Genomic DNA, 25,621 nt, shown 5'->3' with positions numbered 1-25,621 from the left:
TATCTTAATTGTGCATCCCCCTTTTCATAAAAGCTGTATCCGCCCATGTGAGTAATACTCAGTTTAAGTCATCCTCGTGACTTTTTAACTGTGTTTACTCATATTGATATTAATTTGTTCTTATTAATTAAATTAAGCATGTATATAGCGCTACTTATCCAGATATACTCCTTGCTCAAGAGCGCTCAGTCGTATGCTCTTTTGAAGAGGATGGTCTTGAGTTTTCATCTGAAGTTGTTGATCCCCTGACATCAATGGGCAGTGCATTCCATAGAGTTGCACCTGCTTTTCGGAAGGTTCTGTCGCCATATGTTGTTCTGCTGGTTGGTGGAACAGCAAGCTGTAGTTGGTGTGCAGATCTCAGTGTTCGTCCAGGTTGGTAAAGGGCAGTGAGTTCCTGGAGGTGTACTGGGGATATCCCATGGATTGATTTGTAGACAAACATGATCAGCTTGAACACGATCCTGAGTCTCACAGATAGCCAGTGCAGCTCTTTCAGGACAGGTGTAATGAGTTCTCGCATTGACTGACGTGTGATGAGTCTGGCAGCAGTGTTTTGCACACGCTGTAGTCTATCCAAATGATGTTGCTGGATACCATACAGAACGCTATTACAATAGCCCAGTCTTGATGTTACGAATGCATGGACTAGGCACTTGACTGTTGCTGTGTCTACATATCTTGCTATCTGTCTGATATATAATCCGTCACTGAACTCAAATTAAAGTAGGTGAAACTGATGAACTGAAATGTCTTAATAAAATATTGAGTGATGTCATTAATCTCAAACATATAAGTGACACTTATAGACGTGTTTAGTCATTAATCCACAGTGGGGCAACACATTTAAATACCACCGTAGAAAAGCTTCCCACCTTGCTGCCACAGACGTCTTCTTTTGGGATGGAACTTTAGTATGTGCTCAACACTATTCACTCTTTTGCAGAGGGGAAAATGTTTGCCCTAATCTATGCCCTATTGTCAGATAAGAGAAGTCTACCTGTGTAGAATTCTACTCTGCCCTGAAGCAGAGTGCCACTGCCCACATCATCAATCTACGGCCAACTACCATCTTCACTGATTTTACAGCCCGTACCGTTTTCGAGTTCCAGATGAAAGTTTGCATTTTCCATTTCCGACAACCGTTTGGAAACGTGAAGGACTATGGTCTACGAGGCGCGTGCCTGCGCTCATCCCCTGTTGTGATAGTGAGGACTTCTGGTGCTATTCCTTGGAGCAGGTAGATCTGGAGATCCCCAGTGTTGGACGCCTTGCAGACTACATGTCAGACCAGTGGGATAAGAGTGGTGAGCCTGATGTGGAACCACTTCAATACAGAGAGTCCAAGAACCACCAACCTCGTCGTAGGGTTTCACTCAAAATTAGCCACTTATTTAGCAAGAATACCTTTATGGACATTATCAAGAAAAAATAATCAACCACGGAAGTAACCATTTTCCAACTCCAGAAAGAAGAAGTACAGAGCCCTTGACCATCACCTTGCTGTGCTTAAAGCCAATTGCAAGGTCCTCGGTAACACTTCCTCCCCTGAACAGCATGGTGATGACGTTCAGGACCTGGGCCCGCTTGCACAAAGCGACCTTAGTGCTAAGATGATCTTAACTCCCATACTTTTACATAGGCTTACAATAGTCTTAGCACTAAGATCGTTTTGTGCAAGTGGGCCCTGGTGGGTGACCCTGATAATTTTGAAAATACATACATTTATGTTATAATGAATATACCATGCAACAAGACATACTGATACAGTTTACTGAATGATATGTATCAATGTACCATGTTTGTCATGTACTATAATGATAGATATATGGTTCTTTATTGACGCAATAACTGAGCTATAATTTAGGCAAGAAAGCATATTTATGCAATTTACCGATTCTGTTTCTGTGTTAGAAGTCTAATGTGAACCTACGAAGAAGCCCAAGTAGTTAGTGAGTGAGTATGGTTTTACGCCGCTTTTAGCAATATTCCAACAATATACACGGCAGGGGACACCAGAAATGAGCCTCACATATTGAACCCATGTCGGGAATCGAACCCGGGTCTTTGACATGACGAGCGAACGCTAAACCACCAAGCTACCCGATCGCCCCTCATGCCCCAGTAGGTTTAATACCACAACAATAGCGTTTGGCAATATTGGAACCCACCGTCTGGCTCTTCCCTTGTGACTCGACTAGCCTCTTTCCAAGAGCAGGTCATGTATGAAACCACGTGGTATCGGGAATACGTCATTCATAGAGAGAGAGAGCTGTATATCAGTACCTATCCGAGCTTTACCGAGAGCTAAGTATAAAATATGAAGAATTATATTATTTAAATATGAATATGTAGATATTTATAACCTTTCTACCACTAGTTTTATCACATTATTGTCAGAAACCTAACTCTATATTATTGTAGACCTAAACAAGAGTGGTCACAATATAGGACAACGTTGATTTCTAAACATCTGAACCATCATCATCATCATCATCATCATCATCATCATCATCACTCGCTTGAACCTTGTCCTCAACTTGCTGATTGCTACAATTATCAGGAATTAAGTTTCTGACACTAATGTGATAAAACTAGTTTTTGACAGTCTAATTGTGTGATCTTAATGTCAATATTCATTATGCAACAGATTGTTGCATTTTATGTTATTGAAGTTGGTATTTTCAACTTGACATCACTTTGACCTTCAGTTTAATCTTGTGTGTCCTCAAAACATAACAATGATGCTTTAACAACTTCTGAATTAGGAGACAAACATACTGTGTTTTCAATGTAGAGCTAGGTTACCTGTAGATTTAACCGCGCTAAATTGAATTTGGAACCGAAAGCGCAGCGTGAGGTTTCAAATGTTAAATTTAGCGCGGTTAAATCTACAAGTAACCTAGCTCGAAATTGAAAAAAAACCCCAGTATGTTTATCTCCATTCTACCATGACTAAATAAAACGCGAACTCTTTGGTGTTAGCAAATATACATAGTGAAGCGGCATGGGTTGAATCCAGTGTTTAGAGTGGGTTATCGATCCGAGTTACGGAATCACCGAACAAAATATGGTGCTGTATATACTCAAGCAGTTTGTTTACACCGTAATACTTCATTCGAACATACGACAGGCATTGAAAGCATATAAGCACGGCAACTGGGTAAGCTAACGTGAGGTGGGCATCCCTAAAGAAAACAAAGCAAGCTTTCCAAGGCTTTTGCTCTACATCGCGCGTCACCATTATGACGTCATATCGCTCATTGTGACGCAAAAGATATGACGTCACAGTCTTATATAGAGAAGCGCCAAAATTTCAAGCTCTCTGTTGTCTCCAAAACGTAAATACATTCCCTTTGTAGATTTCTATCGTGTTTTCAGCACCAAAATATTGCCACACATCCATTGAATATTGTAGTAACCGCATCTGTGCATTTTGTAACCTGTAATTGTAGATATAGTTATTTAAATATGCCTCCCGACAATGACCGAAAATAGTACTATTCTATGAATATATAGCTTCCGCGGTGATGCGGCCGTCAAACCAGCTGTTCAGAGGGGGTTTATTATGAGGGGGTCAATCAGAGGGGGTTTATTATGATTTAATAGCCTCTGGTTGACCAATCAGAATCGAGTAAATTCCAATTTCATGGAAGAATACATGTTGAACATGTCTGTTATAATTTGGAGTGAAGAGTTTTAGATTCCTGCAAATATAATTCAAGCAATCCCAAGCATACAACTTTGCATGTTATAATATTATTGCATTGCAAAATGACATTTTTCTGAAATTGCATAAAAACAAATTCTGTACCACACCATAAAATACATTATAGACTTTTAGACTTGGGTACTTTTTGGCTTCAATTATCAACCACTTGGTTCCAGAAAGCCCCATTGGTGTGGTATCTGCAGTGTATTTTCAGGCAGGTGGTAAACTTTCAGGCAGGGGTCACATGTCGTGACCTTTTGACCTCTGGTGACCTACATACATGTAGCTACCGTATTACTGTACATGTATTACACATACTAACATGGAGAGGACCAGGCTATCAACATTTAGTGTAGATGGTCACTATGTGATTATTTCTTGCAACGTTATTCAACGTGCTGTTTTCCCCTACCCCGCAATCTGGTACCCCGGATATGACTCCACCCCAGGAGGTACCACTTCATTAAAAAATGAGGTCTGGCGCATGTATTAGATCTATACGGTTATCGTAACTGTTATACTTCACATAGACGTACGACAATCGTTGCGCTACGATCGCTTTGTGAATCGGGGCCCTGCACAACAACGATTACAATGACGTCACAATACCTCATTACCCGTTTGTGAAATCTTGTTGCTAAGATATCCACCTGCGAAACAATGCCATGTGACGTCGGCCTAGCAACAGGGATGCTGGGGTCATCGAGTGTGCATAAACTCCTCTCAGTGATCGATTCTCTCCACACGCAATGTCGATGAAAAAGCCCATCCAGGGATGTGATTGAAACTTGTTCCCGCAGTACATTAACACGCGCTTTGGCATTAAATAATTGTAACCCGGACCCCCCACGGGGTGCACATACCGTATGCGTGGTGTTAATATACAGGCCTATCCGCAAGCATATTCCAACCAACCTCACATGCTACCGTATGTCCACTTGAATATAATAGAAAACACACCCCACTGCTTATCACATTGTCGTTCCTTTGAAAATTAGAATGATTGTTTTGCCCAACTATTGACTCGTGTCATGTTGGCTATATGATTCCATACCAGCCAGTAGTAGGTATATGTGTTATGAAACTGATTGTAATAACCGTCAATCAACCTCGAGTGAGGAGCACCAATCATTCATGACACGGAACTGCTCGGACTGACACGATGAGGTATATTTCTAACGACTGTCCACTTGGTCAAAGGGATGCTACTCTCATCTGCAACCCGAAGGTCAAGGTCGTAAGAAGACACGGCGATGAATGTTCTGGTAATGTGAATGTTTCGACGCAATGTTTTGTTTATTAGTGATGCCCCGAGCCTTTATGATGTCACGATTCTTAATTACTGCAATACATCAGTGAGAGCCAGTACACTCTCTCTTTTCTACCGTATTTGTTGGTGAGTCCGGCGATCTAGATCAAATGCTACCCCTAAGTACGGCGTTTGTTTTGGGATGCATCCATGCTGTGTCGGTGTGTCTCTGGCATTTCTTGACAATCGGAAGGGTCTGTACATGTCGGGGTAGATCATCCGCCTGGGTGCAAAGTAGACGTTGTTTCCAGTTGCACACTCCTGGGGACTCACCCACTCGAATGACCAGCTGATGGTATTACATTAGAATGTGATGGGGCATTCTACAGAAAATGGCATATATGTTATTCTCTTCTTGTATTTGTGAAGACGTCTTTCGCTTCTGTGCTTCAAGACCATCAATAGGATAATAACCAAACATAAAACGACAACTGTATTGTTTTTAAGTGCATATTTGACCCCAGTAACGACAGTTGAAAGATGATTGAGAGTGTTCTTTTTCGCATGTCACTAAGTGCAGTTTGTAATTTTGGATCCAGTAAAAAGTTACATTAATAAGGAGAAAAAGATCTGTTTCACAAACAATAGCAACATTATTACATTTTTTCGTAGTGTCTATTATTATTTATAGGCTGAACCAGATTTGGGAGATGGGGTGGGGTGGGGTGGGGTGGGGTGGGGTGGGGTGTTCTAGGCTGTTGTTGGCAATACCCACAGCATGTTTATATGTATCTTAATGTCATTATCAAACCACTTTTCGTTGCCTGAAGGTATTTTGTATGCAAAGTAATCACAAATACAGAATTTATTACAACAACAGTGTTGTCATTGCCGGTACGATCTTGTCGTTACCATGCACAACATACTTATGCTTTCAGCTTCTCTTGTCTACAGTAAACTACGGTTATAACGAACTCAAAGGGACCACTAATTTTAGTTCGTTATAACCGTAGTTCGCTTTAAGCATATATACACCATATATACATCAAATGGCCGGGACTAAAAAATAGGTTCGTTATATCGGTCAGTTCGTTATAAGCGTGTTCGTTATAACCGTAGTTTACTGTATATATGTAAAAGCATCATAATGCACCTATGTACAACTTCATGTTTACGTTGATTAGGCTTCTCATTTGGATGTTATTATTTCAAAGTTCATTTTGATTTAAAAAAACATTTTTTATTCATTTCAAATAAAAGAAAACACTTAAGAAACCGGTATATTATGTAACTTGTGACTTATTAACCTCAACCTTGTCCTTTGATATTGAGTTTATAATCAAGCTCTTTTTCAGCAAATTTCAAATAACCCGACTGCAACATACAGTAGAAATTATTCTGAGATTCTAATTCTGATTAAGATCGATTTGTGGTGTTAATTAGCTATGTTATGGTAATAACATAAAAATTGATGTTGATTTCTTATGTTCTTCACATTTTCCTCTAAATTTCACATTGTGCAATCTTCGCTGATAAGGTTTTTTTTATAAACACAAGTCATCAATTAACATAGGTTACAATGACTTTGCCCAAACCAATACATTTGGTACTACAATTTGTGATGAAAGCATGTGTCAGTGTTGTGCCTCTTGATAGAAGCACCATGTAATACAGCCGTATGTGTAACAAACAGGTGTCTTTAACAGGTGAGTGATAAAAAATACAAGTATACGTTGATTAATCACGCTGAACGCCAGTGATCTGATGCTGAACTCAACCGTGCTTGAATAATGAAAAACCCGGCTCAATAATCTTCGTATATCATGAGCGCTGGACGCTGTTATAAATTGTTTCAACACATTCAAGTTCGTCGTTATTCATGAAACCCGCCACATTCAGGAACACTGGAGGTGATTTCAATTTTTAGGAACGGCCAGCTATATTGCATTGTTCAGTTTCCATGTCTCATTAAGGCTAAAAAAGGTTTTCAGTTTCCATGTCTCATTTAGGCTAAAAAAGGTTTTTCATGTTTAAGGAACGGCCAGCTATATTGCATTGTTCAGTTTCCATGTCTCATTTAGGCTAAAAAAAGTTTTTGGTTCGTTTCACGAGTCCGCCGCCCTTACAGAAAATTAGCTGTAAAATAAATTAATTAAACATAAAAATGGTCTCCCGCTAGTAATATAGACTATCTTATACAATATAAAAATGCGAACATCATTATCAGTGATTCAAGAAGCCAGCTGCAGTTTTAATTGCACGACAGAATGACTTTTATATAAATAAATAAATGATTGACGTAGCTATTTAATTAAATTTCGACCGACATTGTGTAGAAAAGCTGGAATAAATCCGTGAAACATAAAATTAAAAATGTGTGGCCTTAAAAGACTTTCTAGTTTACCCCAAGGCCCAGAAGGGGGCAGTCTTATAAGGCGCCGCGATTCGATGTGCAGAGATGCGTCCCTTGGGTACGCCAGAAACTTATGATTGTGGGCTCGAATCCCGGTGCGTCCCGATTATGTTTCTAGGTTTGTCAGCACCATACCCGTGATCGTGGGTTAACGTCTGAGACCTGCACCACTTCGGGCTTTCCTCCCATATTAAGCTGACACGCCGTGATATAACTGGAATACTGTTAAAAGCGGCGTTAAACACAACTCACGCACTCACTCACCAAAAGGCCCAGAGGAGCACGCTCACTTCGCAGTCGGGTACACTCGGCTTATTCCGCTTCCCACCTCGACACCTTGGGCAGTAATCGTGACATTGCATGAATTCATTGTAAACCGTGAATTCATTGTAACTCCAGATCCCATATGTCCCTACATTATTCTCGCTTCAACGAAGCCCTCGAAGAGCCCTTCTCATACAAGCTGTCAGTGTCACTGCGACACAGACAAACATACTTCAGATAGCTTACTTAATACACAGATGGCAGGCATTTTATGCACATAGATAAGTTCATAGATTATGCTTAAACAGGTATGGAGGGTATATGTTTTTGGCAGTGTCTTGCTTATTGCCTCTAAACGCTCCGGGCTGAATTGGCACCCACTAACCCATTCTTGTCATTGCCGCCTGGTGAGTCGGATGGTTACAATGGATGACCTGCCTGCTTCTGTGTCAACAGCTTGAACAGTTGCTCGTGCGGCCAGATATTTACTTGCCTGGACCAGACTTATTGAACGGTGTGTCATCGATATAGCTGTTTTATTGCTGATTCTGGCGAAAACCATATCCACTCACTCATAGATATAAATAAAAGCGGAAACCTCGTCTGACATAGAGTAAATAACTGTTTTATTGTACTAAATAGAACACTAATCATATCAGACATTAAACGAGATTGATAAGTGCATAGTTGGCCCAGTGGCCTAAGATGCCGCTGGTCGTGAGTTCGATCCCAAGATCATGATCCTTAGAATGACACCACAGTCGTGCGTATATATACAAGCTCGTAACCGTTATTCCCCCCTACAACATTAGGTTGACAGGCTTGATATTGCTGAAATATTGTTCTAAGTGGCGTCAATCTGACTCCCTCATATCAGAAAGGTTAAAAAACTTATATTCGATATATATTAATTTATTGATATATTCGGTCTGGCGATGAGAATTTAGGAATAAAAACGCGACGCCATATTTTTTTAAAACATACTATACAGTAACTGTTTGTATAGACATATGTCACAAAGACTTGGGATATCACTGTAAAGGATTCCATAATCTATCAGAGGGGGACATCGTGCATATATATGACTCAGATCCGCTGGTATAAATGTACATTGATAGGAAAATTCAATAGAATCAACAGAATATCTTTGAGTTGTCTTGGCAGCTAAAAGAAATTTAATTTGAAAAGCCCGGAAACTTGTTTTATTGATTGAAATTCCCAATACCGGTGAAATTAGTGAATGCATTAAGCGTGAAGCCGATAGGAGATGTCCGCAAAAAACGCAGTTTTGACATTCTGTCATTTTCAAAGATGCATTGCGTTTGTAAATCAAAGAGCTTATTAACCATGATTTAATCCGAGACAAGAGCGGAACTGTTCTTTAAATCCATATCTCGTGAAATGTGTGCTGCAATTATACAATTTTCAAAGTACGCCTTAATGGTCAGTGAGTTTAATGAAAGCCTCAGCAGGGAAACGATTGACAGTAATAAATCGTTTCCTTGGTTAACCCATCCTTCGTACAGTCCTGTATATCTTGAGCGGAATGGAAGTCAAGGAATTTGAATTCTTTGATAAATATATGTTTTCAAGCTGAACACGTCGTCGTAAACATATTTTTAACAACATCTACTAAAGATGTACATAAAAATACTTGAAAAGGCATTGGTTTCTTTCCCAAGACATTTTGACTTTTGAAAGTATTTGTGGGTTACATACATTTTGAAATTGCCCTGTATATTCTCTATCTATAGTCAAATCATGTGCTTATTGTGACTGCTGTCGTTTACGATTTGATTGAGTGCATTAGGCACAGTTGTAGTGGTCAATTAGGGTGTGAGATGAGTGCAATGTGAACGTCTTCCTCCGCCCTCGAACCTAGTTTCGCTCTGTGGGGGTTCACGTAATATCTGACTAACTGAAGAAGTCTTGCATCGTGATACTTTAGGCTGCGTAAAGAGGTATAATTTTGATTCAAAAATGCTTGTCTATATGAGAACATGTCGATTAGCACAGACATGGCTAAATCAAGTCCTGTTTTGTCGTACTGACGCCTCGACTCCTGTCGATCAGGTGAAGGCGATGTGCAACCTGGCTGTACGTGTATTGGGCCCCGACGGCGTATTGTGCCCTGACGGCTCTGTGCGTGTATTGGGCCCCGACGGCGGTGTACGTGTATTGTGCCCTGACGGTGTATACAGTGGCCCATGCTTTCAATAACTGGTCTGCATGGCCCAAACGCGAGTACTTACAAGCTTGGCTGTGTTGATTGTTAACAACATATGTTGATTCACTCACTACTTAACGAAATGAACTTGTAGAAATGAATTAACAATTAATTATCCTGGCTATGTTTCAGGCACAATGCAACAACAACCGCCCCCATATGCCTATAACCCTACGCCGGTAAGTAGCCGCTCTTTAAAAAAAATATGATTGTTTATTTGCTTAATTGACTGTATATTTATGTTTAACCCCACAATATTCCAGCTATTTGACGTCGGTCTGTAAATAATCCATTCTGGACCAGACAACCCAATGATTAACATGAGCATCGATGTACACAACTGCGATACGATAACATGCGTCAGCGATCCTGAACACCAATCCCGACACACCTACGACAATTGGTTGCTGAACAATGCCGAATCTCCACGGGTTTCAAAATGTCTGAATAGAGGAACTTCACAATCTGAAATTATTTGTTCTATTTTGATTCATTTTGTTTTTTTATGTTAAAATATTATTTAACTATTTTCTAATTATCATCATATATTCTTTTAGGACTCGTTAACGTTGATTGTGGACGGTGATTTTTATCAATTTCAATGTAAATTGCATTTTGTTACTGTGACTTTTCAACAAACATGTTATTAATTTACTACTCCAAAACTTCATATTTCAGAATTAGATTTGTCTGTATTCACTACACTCGTATGTTGATTTCGGCATGTCATTGAAACAGCTTTGACGTAATGTGCGAAAGACTATCAATGTCAAATCATTATCTGGAATATTCCCAATATGATGATACTTGCAGATGCCGCCCCCACAGCAGTACCCGCCACCCCCACAGCAGTACCCGCCACCCCCACAGCACTACCCGCCACCCCCACAGCACTACCCGCCGGGTTATGTACAGCCCCAGCCGATGTATGGACCACCGGTGAGTTGCATGACGTCATCAATTATAACCGTAAACCAGTATACTGTAAACTACGGTTATAACGAACTCAAAGGGACTACTAATTTTAGTTCGTTATAACCGTAATTCGTTATAAGCATATATACAGCATAAGTACAGCATATAGTTGGGACTAAAAAGTTAGTTCGTTATATCCGTTAGTTCGTTATAAGCGTGTTAGTTATAACCGTAGTTTACTGTATATACTAAAAGAAGTTTTAAAAAAACCGATTTTTGTCATATTAATGTAGTAAATATTTCGAGGCAGAGTTGATATGAAAGAATAAGGTGTTCCTTACTTTAGTGGTATATTTGAAAATTGAAATTTATTATGTTTTGCGTTCATGAAGGTACCAGTATAAACGTAAAATCAGGCGTGCACACTGTCTAAGTCCGGATAGTGGATATACGGAATGTGTGCACCTTGGAACAATTAATGATCATAACCGATGTAGCCTGTGAGATCGACCTTCGGCAAGTATATATAATCAACAATCGAGGGAGCTGTTGATCGCTCCCCTGGTCGCGCGATATTGAAAATGGTTAAAAGATTGCACTTCTTGTTTCCCTTCCTGGCGCTGAGCATTGAGTGAGTGAGTATGGTTTTACGCCGCTTTTAGCCAAATTCCAGCAATATCACAGCGGGGACCCAAGAAATGGGCTTCACACATTGTACCCATGTCGGGAATCAAACCCGGGTCTTCGGCGTGACGAGCGAACGCTTTAACCACTAGGCTACCCGGCCGAGCCTCTGAGCATTGAGGGTATTAAACACGAGTTTATTTTTAATCATAATAATAATGATAATAATAATAATGATAATAATAATAATAATAATTATAATAATAATTATAATAATAGTCCATTTGTTGCAAGTGTGTGATGCTGCGATTTGAACACGCGATCTTAGTTTTTTTTCTGGTACGTCTAGGAGACGCACAGCGAACTTCGTCGTCTAAAACGACATGGCCAACCCAGTGTCATTTGAAAAAGGAAATACAAAGTTTTCGTTTTTTGTGAAAAACGTTTGGTTTATGAAAACCGACACAGACAATAACGATACATGAACTAATTTTAAAAGCAAAGATGAACGATTTGTTTTCGTTTTTAGAAAAGCAAACCATATTGCCTTTGCTATTTTGGTTTTAGAACCATTTGCACTAACAAATGAGCAGTGGAGTTTGAAAAGGAGTGTAACCATTTCGGCGCATGCGTAGATAAGGTAGAGTGGAAGTGACATCATTGAAATTATGTTTTCGACTGAGACGTCCACACAAGTTTCTCTCACTTCAACTGTCAACGTGTTACATGTGATGGTTGCAGATGCAGCAACAACAACAACAGCAACAACAGACGTCAGTGTTTGTCGTCAACGCTGGGGCCCCCGCCCCTACCACGACCATCATCAGAGAGAGGTAGGATACCCAGCAGTGAGTGAGTGAGTGAGTGAGTGACCGTCATCAGAGAGAGGTAGGAAACACGAATGACCAGTGAGTTATTGGGTCGGTATCTAGGTTTGAATGAGTGAGTGAGTGAGTTAGTGAAACACTTTATGCCTTTGCACTATCTCAATCTTTTCTACAAAAAGTTTGTACAGCGAATCCTCGTTACCGCCGCCTACTCGTTATTTTGCATAAGTCGACTTTACGCTGTGAGTGGGTGACTTGGTTTAACGCCACTTGTTATAGTATTCTAGTTATATCACGGCGTTTCAGGTCAAAGTCGGAGGAGAACCCGAAGTCATGGAGGTCTCAGACGTTGACCACTTCTGTTAAAACCACGAGCACAGGTATGGTGCTTTACAAACGTAGAAACAATAGGGGCGAACAGGGATTCCAACCCACGATCATAGGTGCCTGGTGTGTCCAAGGAACGCAACTCGGCACAGCGAACCGCAGCACCTTAGACGACTGGGCCTCCCGTTACCCCTTTACGTTGTCGTGCCGGTATCAGTTCTTTCGTCTGATATCAATACTCTGGTTGAGTCGAACTAATGTTACTCGAAATACATGTAGGTTCGACGGAAGCAGGTACATCTAGTTAAGGTAATTTCACACAAATATTGCTGATAAGAAATATGGTCTTATGAGATGACGATAACGACGTTGACGATGACGATGGTGATGATGATGATGATGATGGTAATGATGATGGTGATGATGATGATGGTGGTGATGATGATGATGGTGATGATGATGATGATGATGATGATGGTAATGATGATGGTGATGATGGTGATGGTGATGGTGATGATGGTGATGGTGATGATGATGTAAATGATGATGATGATGATGATGGTGATGATGATGATGGTGATGATGTAAATGATGATGATGATGATGATGACGACGATGATGATGGTGATGATGATGTAAATGATGATGATGATGATGATGTAAATGATGATGATGATGATGATGATGATGATGATGACGACGATGATCCCTTTTCAGAAGCCATGTGAATCATGTCCTGCACTGCATCATTACGTTTTTCTTTTTCCCGTGGGTCATTGTGTGGATCATCCTGGTAAGCAATGGGGAATAGTGAGTGAGTGAGTGAGTATGGTTTTACGCCGCTTTTAGCAATATTCCAGCAATATCACGGCGGGGGACACCAGAAATGGGCTTCACACATTGTACCCATGTCGGGAATCGAACCCTGGTCTTCGGTGTGACGAGCGAACGCTTTAACCACTAGGCTACCTGACCCCCCCTGGGGAATAGTGAGTGATGTCCATGCATTAATACCAAACGTGGTCGCGAAACGGTTTGTTTGTTTGTTGTTTAACGCCACACTCAGCAACATTCCAGCTATGTGACGGAGGGCTGTAAATACTCGAGTCTGGACCAGAAAATCCAGTGGTTGACATCGTGAGCATCGATCCAAGCAATTGGGATACGATGACATGCATCAACCAAGTCAGGGTACGGCACATGTGTTGTACGGGGTTGAAATTGCTTTGTCTGTTGTGTTTTGACATCACTAAAGTCACCCATCAAATGTCATGCTGAAACATTTTTCCATGTTTATAAATTCACGAGACTGCCTCCAGATTTACACTTAACAGGAAATTCATATTCATGTTATAAAATATGAGCGCATTTTCAAAACCACAAAGTTAGTAAACTATTTAAAACATGCTTTTCTCAGTAGTATTCTTTGTGTTGTAGTAGTAGTCTTTGTAGTAGTAGTCGTAGTAGTAGTAGTAGTAGTAGTAGTAGCAGTAGTAGTAGTAGTAGTAGCAGTAGTAGTAGTACCGTCATATAGCTGGAATATTGCTGAGTGAGGCGTTTAACAACAAAGTAGTAGTAGTAGTAGTAATAGTAGTAGTAGTAGTCGTAATAATAATGATGATAATAATCATAAGAAGTTGACGTTTCATTAACATTAATAGCAATAGTTATCATAACAATAAAACAATTATATTTTCAGTCCATTGCAGACAGTTAGATGGGGATGTGGATTGCACGGGCGCTACAAGACGTTGCAGGATTTCCTTCATGATTATTTATTTTTCAATGGTGACCCAATTTTATTCGCAAAAAGCAGATGAAACGCGTGCTTTATGTTCATTGTTGACAAATCCCATGCTGGTATGTATATTTTTATTCCTGAAATATAGGTACCCGAATGTCTAGTTTGGAAAGAATTTCAATAACTTTAAAACAAATAAAGAACCATTTCAATTGCTATTTAATTTTACAACAAGGTGCATTATTTGTTAATAAAACTGTAATAATAACTCAATTCGTTTTGACGTCTGTTTAAAATCCATTGATATTGAAGAAGGGGGTCAGTCTCTATTTCTGAATTCCAAAATAGTAAATTAGAAAAGAAAATTAGTCGACGGCGTTGCTACATTTGAGTTAATTTTCACAAACCTGTTGAACCAGGTAACTGTTTTGGATTGACGCTGGCGGGGATCGAACCCCGGATGAAGATTTTACGTCCGCTTCACTCACTTTTCGTGAAAGACGTTTGATTGAGTCATTTGGGTCTTATACTACTTTGAGCAGTGTCATGTTCTTGTGGAGGGGAACAACTCATAATAATGCAGGTCTTAGATGTTTGTCACTTTTGTTAAACCCAATGCTGGGGTGGGGTGGGGGTGGGGGGCGGTGGATGGGGAGAGTGTATCTACGATGACATACAATCCATCAGATTATACGTTGCAACCATCTTCGTCCCCATTCGTGGGCGTTTTCGACAAGTGAGTGAGTGTGGTTTTACGCCGCTTTTAGCAATGTTCCAGCAATATCACGACGGAGGAATCCAGAAATGGGCTTCACACACAGTACGGTTTAATCACTGGGCTACTGTTACCAACATGGTAATATATAAATATACAATATTAGATGAAGGTTATCACGTGTCGGCGTAAAACCTGCATGAATTCATTGTCACCGGCAGTTGTTTGGAATCCTGTTTCAAATATTATTTCCCTTTTAGTACGACATTTCGGATCAATAACTAGCGCCTGTATCAAAAAAAGTTTGATGTTGATGATAAAACACAACTTCTCGGTTGTGGTCGAAAATGTACACCCTCGAGGTCGGGAAAAGCTCGAAGTTTACATTGAGTGATGAGTAAATGAGTGAGTTGGGTTTAACTCCGCTTTTAACAGTATTTCAGTTATATCACGGCGTGTCAGCTTCATGTGGGAGGAAAGCCCGAAGGGATGCAGGTCTCAGACGTTTACCACTTCGGTGAAACCCACGAGCACGGGTATGGTGCTGACAAACCTAGATCATTGAGTGAGGATGATATCAATAATTGTTTTAACGGAAGGAAGGTCTCAGTGACTCACAAACTAAATAACGAAATCACTCACGGCGAAATCCTAACATTTCAAGTGTTTCTTGTTAATTCGATTATTTTCTCGTAATTTCGATTATTTTCTCGAAATTGAGAATTTTTAAATGGAATCAAAATTACCACACAAAAAATAACCGGTATAACGGGAATTTAATTTTAAGTATAATTGAAAAACGAGAAAACAATGCAAAATTTAATCATGTCACGATAAAAACTCGAAATTTCGAAAAGAATAAACAAATAATTTTATAAGAACCCCATGACCAATAGATTGGCATGTTGTAGAGGTGGGGCAAGAAAGCTTATATTGTGACTGGGTGAGTACATGTCATCTTTCACTAACGGCGTTAAAGCTGAAAAGCTGCCACACACGAATCATTTCAGTGATAGTGATGATAACTCTAACCAATTATTCGTACAATTGATGACTTCGCTGTGGCAGCGTACCAACCAACTGCCAACCGAAGATGAGATCCGGCGCAGAAGATGGGGATGGATTGGGCACGCCCTGAGGAAGCCAGTCAGTAACATCACCAGACAGGCGCTGTCATGGAACCCCCATGGAAAACGAAAAAGAGGACGTCCAAGAAACACCTGGCCACGGGACCTCGAGGCAGACAGCAAGAAGATGGGACACACCTGGAAACAACTAGAGAGGGCAGCCCAGGGCCCCGTTCCTCAAAGCGATCTTAGCACTAAGGTGATCGTAAGTCCCATACTTTAACATAGGCTTACGATCATCGTAGTGCTAAGATCGCTTTGAAGAACGGGGCCCAGGACCGAGGACTCTGGCGGACTGTTGTCGGCGGCCTATGCTTCGGGAGGAGCGATGGGCATAACTGACTGATCATTGATGACAGCAATACGGAAGTAGCAATAAGTATCACTACAGTTTATAAACGATAAAACATTCTCGCAGAATTCGTTTTTTACTTCTTCATTTAACCCACCAAGCGAAAATAGAACTTTCTACTTTTATGTCGCAGAGTAGACACCGTTTACTCCATCTTTACACACAACGTTCATGTTTTTCAGTTACCCTCGGGGTTCGAACCTGAAAAACACAATCATAAACGCTCCATAGTCTGATGGGTGATTATATCATTATATCTATTTTTCTCGAAATTTCGATTTTTGTCACGTTTCTTGAATTATTTCGATTGTTGTTTCGTTTTTTACAAATAAATCAATATGGTTTTTTTTAAATCGAAATTTCGAATTTTGTCTCGTTGCTTTGATTATTTTCTCGACATTTCTTTTTTCTCTCTCGTTACTTTAATTATATCTCATTATTCTAATTTCATTTTAAAGAATCGAAATTTCAAGTGTTTCTCGTTACTTCGAATATTTTCTCGAAATTCCGAATTTTTAAATATAATCGAAATTACAAAAGAAAATAATCGAAGTAACGGGAAAAATTTGAAATATTTATTTCACAAGTATAATTGGAATTATTATTCATTGAAAGTTGAAGTGACCCAAGATGTTGTTTTTTAAAAAAAATAAAAAAATAAACACTTCCTTTGTTAAAACCATTGCCTGATTGTGAGCCTGAGCACAACACAGAAACGTTTTCATTGTTAACATCCACTTCTCTCACATAGAAAACATATATACACCCTGATGTGAAACGGGCCAGCAATATCCACTTTTATCTAGGACGGCAAGAGTTGTCTCCCTTTGAGTTTTCATGAAATATGGGAGGTACATTTCCCTCCAGAATACAGACTCTATACATACTAATAAAACACCAGCGTTGTTGTGTCATTACATCATTCCAAATAAATGCCTTGCTTTTTGTTACTGTTTGACGGGTATTCCACAAACGCAACAAAGTTACTGAGCTACTTAAAATAACTCTATGGTATCTTTGAAACCATTCCCTGTTCGTTAAGTCTCTTTGTTTATACATAGATGATAATACATCATTTTCAGTGCTAGAATCGATAATGATGGCCATTTATGATCAGGCTCTATTTAATATAATATATACTAAAACACAACGATGGCGCACTGAAATTCCAATCGAATTTTCAGAAATAAATAATCAATATTCCTTTGTGATTTTCATGTTTGTATGGCGTCGTGGACACCCAAGAGATAACAGTGTTATAAAATGTTCTCAAAACAGCAACTATATAGCGTTAAATTAGGGCAGTACTAAATCAGAGTATTGTTACGACTCTTTCACATAATTCACTTACAAAACACATGTTTATCAGACCCGTGAACATCCGGGTTACAATTGGCCTTCAACAACCCATGCTTGTCGTAAGCGGCGACTAACGGGATCAGGTGGTCAGACTTGGCTGATGCATGTCATGGTATCATAACTTCGTGGATTGATACTCATGATGTCAGTCACTAGATTGTCTGGTCCAGACTCGCTTATCTACAGACCGCCGTCATATAGCAGGAACATTGCTGAGTGTGGCATTAAACAACAAACAAACATTTTAATCAATGGACATTGATTATATGCTGAAACAAGTTCGGCTGTACATTGTATAGATCGTAAAGCACAAGGTATCAAGACAACAATGAAAACCCTTTGTCCGGACTTGTATTGACGCTAATTGCACCACTGAAGCATTGGGACCTACACACTATTTACTATGTAACAAATATTACATAATCGGTTTAACGCTTACCGCGTGGTTAACCAGCGGTATTAGGGATGGGGTAATTCTCAATTGTTGGTCCACATTCACCGTTACCTGGAATTGTTGTTTCGGGGCTTGTTTTGGCAACCGTGTCCTGATAAAGTGCAGACCTGTCCTGACCTCGGCATAGAATACTCAGACGCTCTGGGATCAGTGCTGACGGATTCCATTTCTTAAATTTGAGATATAACTAACGAAGAACGTAAGTGTCATTTTTTATTATTTAATTACAAAAAAAAGAGAATTTACGGTAGCGAAAACTAAGATCTGATTTTAAGGAGATCGCACGGGGATAATAATTTAGTTTTTTTCAGTGGTTCTACATGGCACCCGTGTAGATGCTTCTGCATACCCATTGAGTGTGATAAGTCTTTGAAAGGCATTTTCGTAGTGATACATATAAGGAACACAACGTTTCGGAGTACAGTAAAGTACGGTTATAACGAACTCAAAGGGACTACTAATTTTATTTCGTTTTAACCGTAGTTCGTTATAAGCATATATACAGCATAACTACAGCAAATAGTCGGGACCAAAAAAGAAGTTCGTTATATCCGTCAGTTCGTTATAAGCGTGTTCGTTATAACCGTAGTTTACTGTATATGCTTACTCCTTCATCAGGTGAATTACCCGAAGGAGTACGTATATACTCTGAAACGTTGTGTTCCTCATAACAAAGACATCCATTAATTCTCTTCCATATGTGTATCACTTCTAAGTGCCATTCAAAGACTTGATACGTTTGTTTAGTTTTCAGTGCGATTGTTGTGAAATTGCGAACTGGCGAACTACCTATAAAGTTCATTCGAAACCAATATTTTAAAAAAAGTATGTATGTGAATAATGTAAACACAACTCAGTACTCGCTTGTAAGTTTTAGAGATGAGGTAATGTTTAAGTAAGACATAATTGTTGTCCTTTTCAGAAATACTGAAAGCTCTAGTCCAACTGTCTATTTATAGAGACAATGCAGCAGCAACCGCCCCCGTACATGCTGGTAAGTGATTCCTTCACTATATAGTGAGTGAGTATGGTTTTACGCCGCTTTTAGCAATATTCCAGCAATATCACGGCGGGGGACAGCAGAAATGGGCTTCACACATTGTACCTATGTTGAGAATCGAACCCGGGTCTTCGGCGTGACGGGCGAAACTTTACCACTAGGCCAACCCGATCGCCCCACAATATGGATATTTACACATTGCCCTGTGTTCATTTCTGAAACTTGGAATGTTTGTGTATGCCTGTTCCACCATAAACACATTTTAAAATATAGAATCGTTTCACATGTACAGTAGAACGCGGACAGAACGAACCTAGACAGAGGGAGAAAACGGATATAACGAACTGTTACAGAATCCCCGATTTATCTCCTAAATGAGCATCCATAACAAACTCTCTGCAGCGACTTAAAGTATACAGCAAACTGATATCTCATCCCCTACAAACCCAAACACCGCGAATTAGTGACGTGTAGAGCGAACTGAGAAATCTCAGTGTCAATTTGTGTCACTGACAATGGCTGTACTCAAACAGCCGCGAATCAACACAATCAGCGGTGACGATTGAACTTAGTTAAACTTGCTTATGTTGATCTTACCTGTCATTGAACTGATCTAGTCTGTAAAATAAACATTAAACGAACTGATTTCTCCCCTCCCCCCCCCCCCCTCCCTCCCCTCGAAATTTAAATAGATGCTCTAAAACGATATTTTCTGCGTTTTGGGACCGTTTTTGGTAGATTTTATTCGAAACAAATATTAGTTAGTTATTTATAATAATTTTTATTAGAAGTATATATAGGTGTTTCACCAACATATGTATACGACTTTCATTCAAGAAATATCTATGATGACAAATGAAACTTGAACATTAAAACGAATCGATAATATTTCTTTTTACTGCATAGATGGTAAAATGTTTCCTTATAAGAAATGTGCTTTTTAGGTAAAATAAATGTGTTTTTTTCACAAGTGTTAGCAATTTTTGCTTTTCTGCTACAATGGTTGTTTCGCCCCCGCCAGTAGCTCGATATATTAATTGTCATGGGATTGTAGCAGTCAGTTGTATTGATATATCATTTCCATTGTTCGTGTCACCTTGCACACAAGTAAATGAAGCATAGTACCGGAAACTCAAACTTATATATATCGTTTTGAAAAAAAAAAATATATATATCCTGCCAGCATTAATCAATAAGACATCCCGAGTGAGTGAGTGAGTTCAACACTGCTTAAACCGTATTCCAGGTATATCACGGCGTGTCAGCTTTATGTGGTAGGAAAGCCCGAAGTAATGTTCAAATATATTGATTTCATGATTTGTGTTCACAGATCATCAGTTAGCTATAGCTGATGTTCTGTCTTTGTGGTTATATTAAAACCTACTTGTACATTTCTTGCAGCCACAGCAGCAGCAGCAGTATCCCCCGGGGTATGTGCAACAACCGATGTATCAACAGCCCATGCACGTGAGTGGTTATTATTAATATCATTATTTAGAATCAGGGAAGTACACAAAGGGGGTATCTAAATACGTAAAGTAAAATAGGTATGACAAATACCACCAATACTTTCGCAATTATTCACACTTAATGACAAGTTGTTGTAAAAAAATATGTATTTTATTTTGAAAAGCCCCAGAACAGCCATTAACGTTTTTGAGTTCACTACTAATTTATTTCATGGAAAATAGCAAATATCTTTGTGATGTGAAGCGCGTTCACGAATTTTTGTTTATCATCATTTTACGTTCTACACATATCCCTAGAGTGGCATAGGTAACTAGAATATTTAGCAAACAGTTTGTTAACATCTTGTTTGACACAGCCACATCTCTAAGGTCATTCGACCGGAAGTATGGCCATCGTCATTGCCTAAATTTGCACCTTATGATCTGAAATGGTCGGTAACCTTAAATGTAGCGATATCTCGATTATGTTTATTTGTAAGGGTGGTCGACTATCTACTATTGTATTTCTAACCGTTTAAATGCACACCATACCATGAGACGTCATTGTCGCTATCCACCATGTCAATATACCGTGATGGAAGTACACGTACTCGTGTGTTTGACCGAAGTGGTAAACGTCTGAGACCTGCATCACTTCGGGCTTTCCTTCTACGTTAAACTGGCACGCCGTGATATAACTGGAATAATGTTAAAAAAGCGGCGTTAAACCCAACTCACCCACTGACGCATTGTCGCATTCCACCATGTCAATATACCGTGATGGAAATACACGTACTTAAGGTACTTTGTCGCTTTTTTCATGATTTGTAGGGGGCACGGGTGGCCCGCTCGTCTAAGGCGCTGCGATTCGCTGTGCAGAGTTGCGTCCCTTGGGCATGCCAGAAACCTATGATTGTGGGTTCGAATCCCGGTTCGCCCCGATTATGTTTCTTGGTTTGTCAGCACCATACCCGTGCTTGTGGGTTTCAACGAAGTGGTAAACGTCTGAGACCAGCATCACTTTGGGCTTTCCTCCCACATTAAGCTGACACGCCGTGATATAACTGGAATACTGTTTAAAGCGGCGTTAAACACAACTCACACACTCACTCACTCATGATTTGTACCATGACGTTTCATCCATGGATAAATAAGGGAAATCTGATAGTGAATCCTTTGTCTTTAACCACAGATGATGCCCCAGCAACAGCAGCAACAACAACAGTCAGTTGTCGTGGTCAACAATAGTGCCCCTGCTCCCGTCCCTGCCCAGACGGTCGTAGTAGAGAGGTGGGTCACTCAAGACAAGTGAAATATATTTACATATATACACACCAATATTAGAACATAAAATAATCTTTTATGCTTGACGACCAATTAGGGGCGTGTTTGTTATCAAGACAACAAGACGAGAACTCTGTAAGGTCAAGTCGGATAATCCTGCATTAACAAACTTGTACCATTTTGGCAAAGGTCACCCGGCCCTTCACGGCGCCATATGCCAGGAGTTGTATCCATTTAAACATGATCGCACTGTGCAGTGTTTACAGACTGCATTGATACAGCTGGAATATTGCCATATATCAACGTTATCAAGTGATAAAAACCAGTACATATGAAACTTCCATTCCAGCTCGTCAAATAATTTGGCTCATGGTCAGATGATCAAATCTACTAAATATAACTTCTTACATATTAATCAAGTATGCCTGAAGATTGAATGCAGAGGATATATCAACAGTTGTATGTTAGAACCGCAACCTTCCTCATTCAGCAAGTAATCAAGCAGTTTGGCAATATGTTCTTTTAGGACTTCAAAAAAATTCGTAAAATATCCCAAGAACGTGTTCTCCATAAAGCGTCGAACCTCTTAAAAGGGCCGGCTGCTTATAATCGCTTCGCGTAAGCATATATAATCACAATAAGAGCTGGGGATGGGGTCTGGCTGAAAGGAGTACTTGACTGCTTTTTATCACGACATGGTATAACAGTAAATCTGTGGAATTATTTCGTGTTTACAGTATTCAATATCAATTGCATCAATTTTGACATTTTTTCAACACATTTAATTTCTGTGAACATAAACGTCGTTTATTTTTACATAAAGTTGGCCATACATAATAATATTTATCAAATTAATTTGATCGTTCATTCTCGAGGGCGTTACATTTAAACAGAAGATGAATACATGAAACATGAAGGGTAAGAAGGTGTGCAATATGGTCTACATGTTGTTTTTTCCAGATTATAATTATACAATAGATAGGTGAGGTGAAATGGGGTTTAACGTCGCGTCCAAGATTATTGCAATTATATAGCGACGTGCATGCACGCGCGCACGTGCGTGCGTGCGTGCGTGCGTGTGTGTGTGTGTGTGTGTGTGTGTGTCTGATTGTACTAGTCCGGACTGAAGCTGTTTTATAGTGCTGGCACACTGAAATACCATGCCGCAGTTAAAGATGAATATCCCACTCAGACACAGTATACTGACTCCGAGCCGACCAGTCCTTGTTTAAGCCCTTTAATGCCGAGCGCCAGACAGGGTAACAACAAGTACCATCTTTTAACGTCTTTTGGTATGACGGGCGGACGCTCTACCACTAGACCACGGAGGCTACAATAGATAACATTTGTGGTGCACATAACGCTGACATTGAATAACAGGCTCATCTAATTATGACATTTTTGCTCGTATTTCAGACCACGTGTGAATCACTTCCTACATCTCGTCATAACTATTCTCTTCTTCCCCTGGGCCATCGTGTGGTTCATTCTGGTAAGCAATGATAACTTGGACGCCAAACTACTCATTCAATAAAGTATTGTCATATCATAAACGACATAAATAACAAATATTCAACCTTAAAAGTTTATGTTCAGGATCTGATTACACCATAGTGTACACGTGCGTATATTATGGAAATACTAAGAGTTTGAGTGAGTGAGTGAGTTGGATTTAGCGCCATTTTGAACACAGTTCCCGTTATATCTCGGCGTTTACGCTTGAGGTGGGAGGAAAGCCCGACGTGATTCAGGTCTCAAACGTTTACGAATTTTTTGCCCATGAGAACGGGTATGGTGCTGACAAACCTTGAAACATTATCGGATCGAACAGGGATTCGAACCAATAATCATGGTTCCCAGGGGACGGAATACAACGTATTACTCAAAGCCGCATCAGATCCTAGCGTAACTTCAAATATTTTCACAGTAGTATTCTCAAAGCTAGTACCGTGTCAAGTTTGTTATGTGTTTATGTACTTTATATGTTTACTATTGTATTTAATGCTTCCAGTGCATTACGGAAGGAGGACTTGGTATCACCCCGGCATAAGGATGATGCAACTGGACATCTACCTGTGATAAAGATATGTGATCATCATCTGTGATGTCGAGTTTGTGTTTACTCCAATCAGTAAACAGAGACGGTGATATGAGAATGTTTCCATATCCTCATCAAAAACCATATATACTGTTTTATATTTACTTGTTGATTTTTTAATTTACAAAAAAAGAAACGAGTTCAATTCCAACTGGGCGATGGGGTAGCCAAGTGGTTAAAGCGTTCGCTCGTCAAGCCGAAGACCCGGGTTCGAATCCCCTCATGGGTACAATGTATGAAGCCCATTTCCTGTGTTCCCCGTGATATTGCTGGAATATTGCTAAAAGAAGCGTAAAACCGTACTCACTCACTCACTCACTCATTCCAACTGTTGTTGTGTATGAGGACTGTGAACAGAGGCATCTAATCATGTCCCAAACATAACACTCGTGTTTAACAATAAAGTGTAACATACCAAACCATGTTGCTTCCATTTGTGTTATAACCATGGATGCTCACGTCAAGCAGTACCATGTTCATACGCATAAATATACTGACGAAAGCACTGGGAATTAACGTTTATTGTTGTATTCAAAAATCAGGCAGGGTATCGACAAATATGTCACTGAGTCTGGTATTAGCAATGATGTATTCATTAATGGTTGTATTCAGAAATCAGGCAGGATGTCGACAAATATGTCGCTGAGTCTGGTATTAGCAATGATGTATTCGTTTATTGTTGTATTCAGAAATCAGGCAGGATGTCGACAAATATGTCACCGATTCTGGTGTTAGCAATGATGTATTCATTGCATCGCCGAACATTGCAAAATAATCTATAAACTCGGATCCCATGTGACATAAACTTTGAACTACTTGGGGGTGGTACTCGAGAAGTGTTTAATGCAGTGACAAGACTAATCGGAGAAGATTACCTCAGAACACAGGCTCTGTGCCAACAGTGGTAACAATAGAACAAGCTATCTAGATAAGTTTACTTTAATTCTAATCAAAGAAACTTCTGCTTATAACGAACTCGACCACAAATTGACCAAAAGCATATGGCTCCAATAGGAAGGGATATAATGTAATTGCAGCTGTGAAGGTATAACGTCAAAGCAATGGAATAACAAGTCTTGAACTTGACCATCCGCCTATTCCATTACTAAAATAGCTGTGAAAGGTATATGAATGGACCACTGAAAATCAGTGACGTCACCAGGAGTTCGCGGAAAGTGTAAACATGTCCTGCCGGTAGCACCCGCCATTTACAAAATTTGCATTAAAAAGTAAGTATTTATTGCCTGACGCTGCACAACAATACTTCTGACAATTAAGGGGTCGATGGACCAGGAAATCACGTTAAAAGATAGTGCATTTACTGATTTTATTGAAATAAATAAATATGACATGTTAAGGCAGTTTATATGGATGTTTATTCTATCATTTACGCTTCGGTGACGTAATGACTTAAATTCGTTGGCATCACACGTTCTAGGAACACGTGGTAAGCTTCTGCGCGTGTTTCGCCGTGCTGATGTCGTA

The 25,621-nt window shown here is 39.7% G+C and overlaps 1 protein-coding gene across 1 annotated transcript; it reads left to right on the top strand.

Moving 5' to 3' along the window:
- Positions 1-10,002: 10,002 nt before the first annotated feature.
- Positions 10,003-24,088, top strand: LOC139448731 (uncharacterized). The gene is made up of 9 exons (XM_071230273.1): positions 10,003-10,044; positions 10,679-10,804; positions 12,146-12,237; positions 13,276-13,351; positions 16,083-16,346; positions 20,708-20,773; positions 21,947-22,044; positions 23,455-23,530; positions 24,050-24,088. The coding sequence occupies exons 1-9, from the start codon at positions 10,003-10,005 to the stop codon at positions 24,086-24,088; spliced, it is 879 nt and encodes a 292-aa protein (XP_071086374.1).
- The last annotated feature ends 1,533 nt before the right edge of the window (positions 24,089-25,621 follow it).

This window comes from Haliotis cracherodii, unplaced genomic scaffold, assembly GCF_022045235.1.
Source record: "Haliotis cracherodii isolate W230 unplaced genomic scaffold, xgHalCrac1.p SCAF_7, whole genome shotgun sequence".
Classification (NCBI taxonomy): Eukaryota; Metazoa; Mollusca; class Gastropoda; order Lepetellida; family Haliotidae; genus Haliotis; species Haliotis cracherodii.
This window is presented reverse-complemented; position numbering and strand designations above follow the sequence as displayed.

What these genes read in the sequence shown, in the direction of transcription:
- LOC139448731 (XM_071230273.1), top strand. Translation starts at nt 10,003, where the DNA reads ATGCAACAACAACCGCCCCCATATGCCTATAACCCTACGCCG. An exon ending in ATGCCTATAACCCTACGCCG is followed by an intron (nt 10,045 to 10,678) that starts GTAAGTAGCCGC and finishes TGATACTTGCAG; the next exon opens with ATGCCGCCCCCACAGCAGTA. An exon ending in TGTATCAACAGCCCATGCAC is followed by an intron (nt 20,774 to 21,946) that starts GTGAGTGGTTAT and finishes CTTTAACCACAG; the next exon opens with ATGATGCCCCAGCAACAGCA.